Source organism: Saccopteryx leptura, chromosome 2 (assembly GCF_036850995.1).
Source record: "Saccopteryx leptura isolate mSacLep1 chromosome 2, mSacLep1_pri_phased_curated, whole genome shotgun sequence".
Taxonomy (NCBI): Eukaryota; Metazoa; Chordata; class Mammalia; order Chiroptera; family Emballonuridae; genus Saccopteryx; species Saccopteryx leptura.
Window position 1 is genome coordinate 357,131,371 of NC_089504.1, and position 10,933 is coordinate 357,142,303.

The window sequence follows — 10,933 nt, forward strand, 5'->3', positions numbered from 1 at the left end:
CCTGCCTGACCGGTGGTGGCACAGTGGAAAGAGCCTCAAACTGGGACACTGAGGACCCAGGTTTGAAACCCTGAGGTTGCTGACTTGAGCACGGGATCATAGATACGATCCCACAATTGCTGGCTTGAGCCCAAAGGTCGCTGGCTTGAGCAAGGGGTCGCTGGCTCAACTTGAGCCCCCACCCACGGGTCAAGACACATATGAAAAGCAATCAATGAATAATTAAAGTGCCACAACTATGAGTTGATGCTTCTCATCTCTCTCCTTTCTTGTTTCTCTCTCAAAAAATAAAGAGTAAGAGAAAGGTATCTGATCCTTCTCGTTGTTATGCATAAGATATATAACATAAAATTAGTCATCAGTTTTTAAAGCTCACACAGATATTTTTGTTTTTCAAAGAAGAAGCTGACAATCTGGAAAAATACTAGACTTCAACCTTGTTCTATATAAACAAGAGAAAAAAATTTTAGTTTCTAATAGGCAAAATGATTAAAAGTGCTAAATCATCCTTACTCGGTTTAATCCCTTCCCCTTTTCCTTCTCAACTCCATCATCAAAAACAGTAGCAGCTCAAAAAAAATCTATAAAACCCAATGTAATTTAAACTCTGGTTTTATTATTTTAATATTATTGCAGTTAAATGCTTTGGGGAAATTAACCCCTTTTACTACTACATTTAGGTAGAATGCGATGAGCCGATAGTAAAATACAGTTGGATATTACAGCTAGAAAACAGTGAGTACTGCTGCAAATGGAACAGTTACAAATTATGATATTCAATTCCTTTATCTAATTTACATTCCTTCTATTTATTTTAGCTTTTGATGTCATCCTGCCGGAAAGAAATACTGTAGTCTAAAAAATACCTCTAGTGATTGCTTCCAGATCTACATATCTTGAGTAAATTAATATTTCTAGAGTTGTAACTAATAGGGCAAAGAGATGCCCCCTTTCTTCTTTCTCCGGCCTTTTCCAAAAGCCCTGACCCTTGTCTTGTTGCTTCTACTGCCCCATCTCATCCCTGTGTAAAGCATGCTACATGAAACGCACACTACAGCTACGGTGCTTCTGCAAAATGGAATTTACGTTTGAACAAAATACCTTGCAAAAATGTACCCCCCCCAAAAGCTAAACAGATGGTCACTATCATAAGGATTCCCAGTTAGCGGCTTGAGATCTATCTACCAACATGTCTTCAAGGCCCTTGCTTGAGCTCTAAGTCAGTAGTCATCGTCAGGTTCGTCTCTCTGCCACCCCCCCCCCCCCTTCTTAGCTGGCCGGGATTAACACTGCAGGCACTGTACTGTCAAACCACACCATTACACTTTTACTAAAAGAATATAATTTAGTTTTAAGAGATGGAGAGCGTGCTCTTTTATTAAACTTCACTACTGAGATAAGAAAATGTCCTATGAGGTAATTTCACCTGTAAAATTAAAAATATATAAAATATGTAATTGTATATAAATATTTTTTTAAAAAGAAAAAGCAATTCTGCACCAAGGACAGTTATAGCAAAGCTCAGTGTACTACGTTTTAATTTCATGACTAGGACACATTTTGAGGGTACAAAAGCTTCACTAAAAACATACACCAACAAAATGTTCACAACCCTTAAGAACACATGAAATTCTATATATTGCTTAAAAATGTCTTGATGAGACAGACATCTTTGACATTTCTTAGGTTCATATTTCTAGTATTTATAAGCCTGCAGAAATGCACTGAAAAAATAAAGGCACTTTATAAAGGCCCGTAAGAGAAGCTGTTGAACTTGAATTTCTCATACCTGTAGGATAGTAGGCCTGGGAGTACTGTGTGGAGGGTGTGTAGTTACTATATTTCGGGGAGGCTCCGACCATTGCTTGAGGACCTTGCTGAACGTGTATAGATGTGGCGCTGGGCTGCAGGGTATAGGTAACTTCAGCTGGAAACCTCTGCAGTACAGGAAATGGAATCCCTTTATCTGAAAAAGTGGGAGACGTTTCTACTTGTCCTGGGTGCATGCCAAGAGAGTTCTGCCATGTTCTAGGTGGAATCGGGGTCCGATCTAAACCTTTCAGAGGGAAAGTATTGTGGTTGTGGGATGATGTTGATATGTAGGAATAAGGAGACAGACTATCTCGCCGAAATGACCGATGAAATTGTCCTACAGCCACTGGTCCTGCATAAAAGAGGAAGAGCACGTTTGTTAATTTTAGTGGCACCACTGGTAGTAAATCAACAGTTAAGAAATACATAGTACTCTTCACCTATGAAATGTTTTCAGCCATTTTTTTTTTTTTTTTTTTTTTTTCTGAAGCTGGAAACAGGGAGAGACAGTCAGACAGACTCCCGCATGCGCCCGACCGGGATCCACCCGGCACGCCCACCAGGGGCGACGCTCTGCCCACCAGGGGACGATGCTCTGCCCATCCTGGGCGTCGCCATGTTGCGACCAGAGCCACTCTAGCGCCTGAGGCAGAGGCCACAGAGCCATCCCCAGCGCCCGGGCCATCTTTGCTCCAATGGAGCCTTGGCTGCGGGAGGGGAAGAGAGAGACAGAGGGGAAAGCGCAGCGGAGGGGTGGAGAAGCAAATGGACACTTCTCCTGTGTGCCCTGGCCGGGAATCAAACCCGGGTCCTCCGCACGCTAGGCCGACGCTCTACCGCTGAGCCAACCGGCCAGGGCCGCTTTCAGCCATTTTTAACACAACAAAAATTAAGTACTGTAAAAAGAAGTTCAGAATCCAGGACATGAGATTACATGTATGATGCTGAAAAAATTATCAAACTTTTGTTTGGTTCTCAATATGACTGTCATAAGGGACAAAGTGGCCAAACTCTATCATCAAATCAAATATTAAATCAAATATTCAATGTTAAAAGCCTTTTATATTCAGTCATTTTACCTTTTACCTCAATTTATTGACCCAGATTTCTCCGATCTGTAAGCTACTTCCTAAAAGCTTTAGAAATTCCATTCTGTCTTTCAAATCATTTAGGAACCTTAATAATAAGCACAAAAATAAGCAGTCTACCATATACATAAATGAGAAAATAAAAATTATAATACAATCCAAAAAAGAAATGAAATGTTCTTTGCTCCCCTTCAATTTTTTTTTTTTTTAATGATAATTCTTACAGAGGTGTCAGGCTTGAAAACTCTGACTTAATTCTCTTCTTCATTCCTTAAATTGATAATTTCCCATGTCCTTTTTTTCTTCAGAATATCTCTAGCCAAGATCTCAGTGGCTCTCAAAAACTGACTTACATCTGAGTTTCCTGGAGAGTCTGTTCGTTAAAAATCCACATAACTGGCCTGACCAGGCGGTGGCACAGTGGATAGAGCGTCGGACTGGGATGTGGAAGGATCCAGGTTTGGGACCCCAAGGTCGCCAGCTTGAGCGCGGGCTCATCTGGTTTGAGCAAAAGGCTCACTGGCTTGGACCCAAGGTCGCTGGCTCCAGCGGGGGGTTACTCGGTCTGCTGAAGGCCCACAGTCAAGCACATATGAGAAAGCAATCAATGAACAACTACGAAGTAGCAACGCGCAATGAGAAACTAATGATTGATGCTTCTCATCTCTCTCTGTTCCTGTCTGTCTGTCCCTGTCTATCTCTGCCTCTGTAAAAAAAAAAAAAAATCCACATAACTGCCCTAGCCAGGTAGCTCAGTTAGTTAGAGCATCATCCAGATAATGCCAAGGTTGCGGGTTCGATCCCGTCAGGGTTGTACGTAGGAATCAATCAATGACGGCATGAATAAGAGAAACAACAAATTGATGTTTCTCTCTCTTTTCCTCTCTCTCTAAAAATAATTAAGTAAAATTTTGAGCAGATATGAGGAAGAGAAAGGGCAATACTATATATAACAAGGAAAATATAAATGTTTACAAGCTAAACTCAAACTAAACTTACAGACTGTGTATCTTGAACATAAACAAAACTAGCCTAATTGATTCCTAGAAGGCTTTATGTATTAAATTACATGGTTCACAAATGCTGTTCTATTGTTTTATTAAACAAATCTATAAAACAGGGAAAGTCTAATTTATATGCTATTCATCTGTTAAACTACATGGTAAAAAATGGCACTCAAAAACTTATATTTTCAAATATTTAACCTGTAAATCCATTCTACAAGTTACACACTATTCATTTTATTTCTATCGTGTTTAGTTCCTCTAAAGCAGCGGTTCTCAACCTGTGGGTCATGACCCCGGCGGGGGTCGAACGACCAAAACACAGGGGTCACCTAAAGCCATCGGAAAATAGGCGACCCCTGTGTTTTGGTCGTTCGACCCCCGCCGGGGTCGCGACCAGGTTGAGAACCGCTGCTCTAAAGAATAACGCATTAGGGAGTACTTCTACTTCTGATTTGGCTCTACCTAATTTGAATTGATTTTTGCTCAAATAAACTCTTAAAAAAGTAATAAAAATTTTTTAAAAAGCATTGCCTGACCAGGCACTGGCGCAGTGGGCAGAGCTTCGGACTGGAACACAGAGGACCTGGTTTCAAAACCCAGAGGTCGCCGGCCTGAGCGTGGGTTCATCTGGCTTGAGCGCAGAGTCACTGGCTTGAGCGTGGGATCATAGACGTGACCCCATGGTCGCTGGCTTGAGCAAGGGGTCACTCGCTCTGCTGTAGCTCCCCTCCCTCGTCAAAGGCATATATGAGAAAGCAATCAGTGAACTGAGGTACTGCAATGAAGAATTGATGCTTCTCATCTCTTTCCCTTTCTTGTCCTTGTCTGTCTGTCCCTATCTGTCCCTCTCTCTGACTCTGTCTCTGTCCAAAAAAAAAGAGAGAGAAAAAGCATTAATGCCAAAAATAAAAATAAACAAATGCAAACATACAAATATGCACAAAAAAATCTGGAACCCTGGAAGTAGAGCTCTAAACCTAATGGGGAAAATAATCTTAGTTCCGAAGATTGCATTTATTTATTTATTTATTTATATTTTTGTTTTTATTTTTTTGAGTTGGGGGTGATAGGAAGACAGAACTCTTGCATGTACCCCGACCAGGATCTACCTGGCAACCCCCATCTGGGACTGATGCTCAAATTAACCAAGCTATCCTCAGTGCCTGAGGTGGAAACCTGAACTAGCCTAGCTATCCTCAGTGCCCTGGGGCCTACCCTCAAATCAATGGAGCCACTGGCTGAGAGGAAGAGGAAGAGAAGCAGGTGATCACTACTCTTGTGTGCCCTGACCAGGAATCCAACCCCAGAAGTCCATACACTGGGCCAACGCTCTATCCACTGAACCAACAGGCCAGGGCCCTGTTAAATTATATAGTTCTTAAAAACTATAGTACTTTTTCCTTTTTTACTTTAAAGTAAAAAAGGCAGTTTTTATACCACTTGACTAGTAATTCCATATGTATACACACTTTGACCTTACCACTGACAATTCTCTTGAAACCTAGAAACATTTTTTGCTCTTCATAATAGGTATTTCTAAGGTCCAAAACTACTCAACACTCGACTTTTCCTCACATGCTAAAAATTACATACTGCTACAGTGTGCAACAGCTCAGTAATCCTTTTTCTACCATTTTTAGGGTTAAGCTGTTGATGAACTTTCAAACTGTTCATTTAAGCACCTAATTAAAGAATTCTCTACCTTGATTTCTCAATTTCTGGTTTAGACCTGAATTAAAATATAAATTCTACTTCTATCTAGATAAATTCTGAGTAACGGCCAAATAGTTACCTATTTTAGATGCTGCTAACATAAGGATGCTGTTAGAATTAAAAGGACACTCCTTTTTGTGTGTGGTACCGAGAGAGACAGAAAGAGGGACAGACAGGAACAGATAGACAGGAAGGAGAGAGATGAGAAGCCTCAATTCTTTGTTGCAGCTCCTTAGTTGTCCATTGATTGCTTCCTCATACATGCCTTGACCAGGGGGGCTCCAGTAGAGCAACTGACCACTTGCTCAAGCCAGCGACCTTGGGCTCAAGTCAGCAACCTTTGGGCTTAAGCTAGCGACCATGGGGTCATATTTATGATCCCACACTCAAGCCAAAAACCTTGTGGTTTCAAACCTGGGTCCTCTGCATTCCAGTCCTCTGCTCTATCCCAGGGGTCCCCAAACTTTTTACACAGGGGCCAGTTCACTGTCCCTCAGATCATTGGAGGGCCGCCACATACAGTGCTCCTCTCACTGACCACCAATGAAAGAGGTGCCCTTTCCAGAAGTGCGGTGGGGGTCGGATAAATGGCCTCTATCCACTGTGCCACCGCCTGGTCAGGTTAAAAGGACACTCATTTAAATTATTGTTTGAAATAAAAATCTAAACCATGTTCGGTTCTTATTTATTCTGTTAGGGGTGACCTCATGGTATTCTATTCTAACTTTACAGATCATCACCTACGGATCTTCAGAATGCCTTTAAGATATATTTGGCAAAATTTAAATTCAGAATTCTGGAAATGTAGGGCAAAATGAATTTCTGTTCTTAGTCTATTCCTTCTGTATGAATAAATCAGAACTAATCAATCCCCAGGAAAAGAACTTGCCTCTTATCCAAAACCTGCCTCTTGAGAGCTTGGCAGCCCTAGGCAAAGATAGATTATCTACTACTCAGCCTTATGTTACTTAGTTTAGCAAGTTTTAACAAATATTTTTTAAATTGCCACTAAAAACAAAATAACAAAAGTAGACAAACAAAAAAAGGGAAAACATGTGAACCTCACATTTCTTATCAAGTACATTCTCAAAAAGTACAAAGGGCAGCTGGCTCAGGATCTAGATAAAAGAACTACACTCTGAAACAGGATTGTAGCCCTGGTCAGGTTGCTCAGTGGATAGAGTGTTGGCCCTGTGTGTAGATGTCCTGGGTTTGATCCCTGGTCAGGGAACACAGGAAAAGAGACCATCTGTTTCTCTCCCCCTTCTTTATGTCTTCCCCTTCTGCAGCCAGTGGCTCGATTGGTTCAAGCATCAGCCCCAGGCGCTGAGGATAGCACAGCTGATTCAAGCATTGGCCCAGACGGGGGTTGCCAAGTGGATCCTGGTCAGGGTGCACGCAGGAGTCTATCTCCCCTCTTCTTGCTTAAAAAAAAAAGAAACCCAGGCCCTGGCCGATTGGCTCAGCGGTAGAGCATCGGCCTGGCGTGCAGGAGTCCTGGGTTCGATTCCTGGCCAGGGCACACAGGAGAAGCGCCCATCTGCTTCTCCACCCCTCCCCCTCTCCTTCCTCTCTCCCTCTCTCTTCCCCTCCCGCAGCCGAGGCTCCATTGGAGCAAAGATGGCCCGGGCGCTGGGGATGGCTCTGTGGCCTCTGCCTCAGGCACTGGAATGGCTCTGGATGCAACAGAGCGACGCCCCAGAGGGGCAGAGCATCGCCCCCTGGTGGGCATGCCGGGTGGATCCCGGACGGGCGAATGCGGGAGTCTGTCTGACTGCCTCCCCGTTTCCAGCTTCAGGAAAAAAAAACAAAAACCAAAAAACCCAGAGGATTGTACTGTAAAAGAGATATAAGTATTTTTAAACCCTAAACTGAAGTACAACACAAAAAACAAAATGGGAAACAAAGACGTGGCAGTATAGTCAGGCACAGAAGCAAGACAATCATGGAAAATAAAAATTAAGTGAGCAAAAATAGAAGAGCCAAGGACTTAGAACATGGAATTAAAGCAAAACAAAGGTGGGCCAGTATTCTTGAACTTAGAATTACATCCCACCCAAACTAGTATTGAATACATATTTTTCAACAAATAATCTTTAAAATGCTGACCAACTGAAATAGAAGAAAATCAGATCCTAGCTAACCCCTGTATTTCTTCAATTAAAATGGGCTCTCTATCCTTAGAATACAATTGAGTTTAAGATATGTGGAGGGGGGGAGAAAATCAGAGAAGAGAAAAAAGTGAGCAAGAGTTGTTTTTATGTTTACATGTATGTATGTATGTTTCTTTGTTTGAAATGGTTATCCTATTTCTCTCAAGAGCACATTTCCCAGTCTTTTCTCTCTATGCTCATTTCTTTTGCCATATGTATATCATGATACTGTCTCCATTGCCCTGCCCTAGTCAATTCCCCACCCAAATCAATGGCCATCAGATGGAAGTAGCTTAATATTCCTTCAGAATTCCTTTAGAACATTCCTATGCCACTGCTATTTTTCCAACTTGTTACTAGAACTCTTACCTAATCCCTTCTTTTCTAAACTCCACAGATACAACCTGATCCCTTATCTTCTAAATTCCAAAGGAACAAAGTACTGTCTCATTCATAACTCTAGGCTTAGCTTAAATTGAACACAGTGTTACCTTTATTTATTTTTTTAAGTTTCCCATGACTGAAAAGTAACCCTGAAATCTTTGTTAAATCCATGTTAACATGCTAAAGCTGTTCCTATTACTCTCCTACTTGAAGGTAAGGAATGAATTCTCAGTATATCTGGTTGCTTTCTTAAAGGTCCTATTATAGATCCTTAAACAGACAAGGGGAATATTGCTACTCTTACCTTCCTAGAAGAAGAGGAAGAGCATCAGTACTCAAGTTCATAATTTTCTATCTCAAAGAATTTCTGGGCCCTGGCCAGTTGGCTCAGTGGTAGAGTGTCGGCCTGGCGTGCAGAAGTCCCGGGTTCGATTCCCGGCCAGGGCACACAGGAGAAGCGCCCATCTGCTTCTCCACCCCATCCCCTCTCCTTCCTCTCTGTCTCTCTCTTCCCCTCCCGCAGTGAGGCTCCATTGGAGCAAAGATGGCCCGGGCGCTGGGGATGGCTCTGTGGCCTCTGCCCCAGGCGCTGGAGTAGCTCTGGTCGCAACAGAGCGAAGCCCCTGGTGGGCAGAGCGTGGGCCCTGGTGGGCGTACCGGGTGGATCCCAGTCGGGCGCATGCAGGAGTCTGTCTGTTTCTCCCCGTTTCCAGCTTCAGAAAAATACGAAAAAAAAGAATTTCTGTATTTTTAGTAAATACAGCTTTATAAATACAAACTTTTTCAAATACTGAAAGATTACTGCCAATAGTGAAAAATCTGCCTGACCAGGCGGTGCGCAGTGGATAGAGAGTCAGACTGGGATGCGAAAGGACCCGGGTTTGAGACCCCAAGGTCTCCACCTTGAGCGCGAGCTCATCTGGCTTGAGCAAAAGAAAGCTCACCAGCTTGGACCCAAGGTCGATGGCTCGAGCAAGGGTTACTCGGTCTGCTGAAGGCCTGCGGTCAAGGCACATAGCAATCAATGAACAACTAAGGTGTTGCAACGCGCAATGAAAAACTAATGATTGATGCTTCTCATCCCTCTCTGTTCCTGTCTGTCTCTATCTATCCCTCTCTCTGTCCCTGTAAAAAAAAAAAAAAAGTGAAAAATCCAAAAGCCATAAATGTGAGCTTTCTAAGATTCTTTGTAACTAAAACTTAACAGCTATAAAGAAAATCAGTTTTGCCTGGGTGTCCAACCATAACCTTTTAAAATAAGCATCAGCTCTAAGCAAGAATTGTTAAGCCAGTTCATTCCACTGAGGAACAATATCTGGTTAACAATAAAATACATTGTTATAGTTTTGCTCTAAAATATATAACCGTCTTAACCTTCTATACATTACTTAGAGCCTAAAATATGATTCTTGTCGAGACACTTTTTCCAAGATTTCTTAGTGTGTCAATGGTGGAAGATGGTATGTCTCTTCAAGGACAAGCTTCCACTCCTGGTACCTTGTTCACTTTCCCTCGGTTGGTATGAATGGTCTAAAGCTTTTCTTAGAAACTTGGCTCGGACGTTGTTCCTTCCTACCTTGACCCCTTCACCAGTTCTCTCCCTGTACAGTAACTCCGTTCTGCTTCCTATTAGAACAAAGGAGAACCTTCCGTGTTTCTTCCGGACCCTCTGCTTCAACAAAGGGCTATATATTCTAGATGCTCCCGGGTCTCAAGAAGGCAACTGGCTACGGAATGGAGACACGGCATTGAAGAGGGGACAGGCAAGGGGAATGGGAGCCTCAGGCAGAGGTTCCTTTGGCTGCTGGTGGACCTGGGGGCCTGAAAGCCTAGGGGCTCTTCCCGCAGGAGGCAGGGTGAAAGGGGGTGCTGGTGCTAGGGACAGCGATGACGGGCCCTGACCTCCTTCTAGGGATGCCCAGCGGAGAGAGACCCCCAAGACGAAGACGTGCGACAATGTCTTTGAGATGGTGGTTGCTGGCAAAGCCCGTGTGCCCCGCGGAGGGCGAGGGCCAGGCGGCCCCGCGGGACTCACCGTGCGGGTCAGGCCGCGGCCCCGCGGGCGGCGGCGGCTCCGGGGGCTGCAGCGGGGCGGCGGCGGCGGCGTTGCAGGAGGCGGAGGCCGAGGCCGAGGCCGACGTGATGAGCAGCCGCTGGAAGCGGTTGGGCGGCCGGCACGGCACCTTCAGGCCGGCCGCCAGCTTGGCCTTGTTGGCGCTGGTGAGCCGCTTGAGGTGCACGAGCAGCTGCGGCTGGTCGCGGCGGAAGTGCGGGCTGTGGAAGTGGTGGAGCGGCCCGTCGCCCGCCGGCCCGCCGCCTCCCGGCCCCGGCCCGGGCCCCGCGGCGCCCGGGCCGCCCAGCACCACCTTGCGGAAGCCGTACAGGTTGAGCTGGCGGATGAAGCTGGTGAAGTTGGTGGTTTTGAAGAGCTCGGGCTCGGCCCCCGCGCCCCCGACGGCGCCGATGCCTCCGACGGCGCCGCCCCCCGCGGCTCCCGCGGCCCCGGCGCCCCCGGCGCTGCCGCCGCCGGCTCCCGCCCCGGGCGGGCTGAGCAGCTCGGCCTCGAAGAGCGGCTGGTCGATGAGCAGCCCCTCGCCGCGTCCGTCCCAGCGAATGGAGCGGTACCGAGGGCTGTTCACCAGCCGCCACAGCTTGGCCGGGAAGTTGTTGGGGTTGATGGGGGTGGAGAGCAGCGCCTCCTCCATCGCCCCGCCCGGGCCCGGGCCTCGCCCGCCGAGCCTGACTCTCCTCTCCTACCCCGTTCTCGATCCCCGCC

The 10,933-nt window shown here is 45.4% G+C and overlaps 1 protein-coding gene across 1 annotated transcript in view; it reads right to left on the reverse strand.

Annotated features, from left to right (window-relative positions):
* HSF5 (heat shock transcription factor 5) overlaps nucleotides 1–10,862 on the reverse strand; it is a 44,981-nt gene extending 34,119 nt beyond the window's left edge. Inside the window, exons 1-2 of the mRNA XM_066366435.1 lie at nucleotides 10,193–10,862; nucleotides 1,790–2,164 (exon numbers count right to left, since the gene is read on the reverse strand). Of these exons, the coding sequence (XP_066222532.1) occupies nucleotides 1,790–2,164; nucleotides 10,193–10,862 (1,045 nt within the window). The remainder of the gene's footprint in view (nucleotides 1–1,789; nucleotides 2,165–10,192) is intronic.
* Between the last annotated feature and the right edge of the window lie 71 nt (nucleotides 10,863–10,933).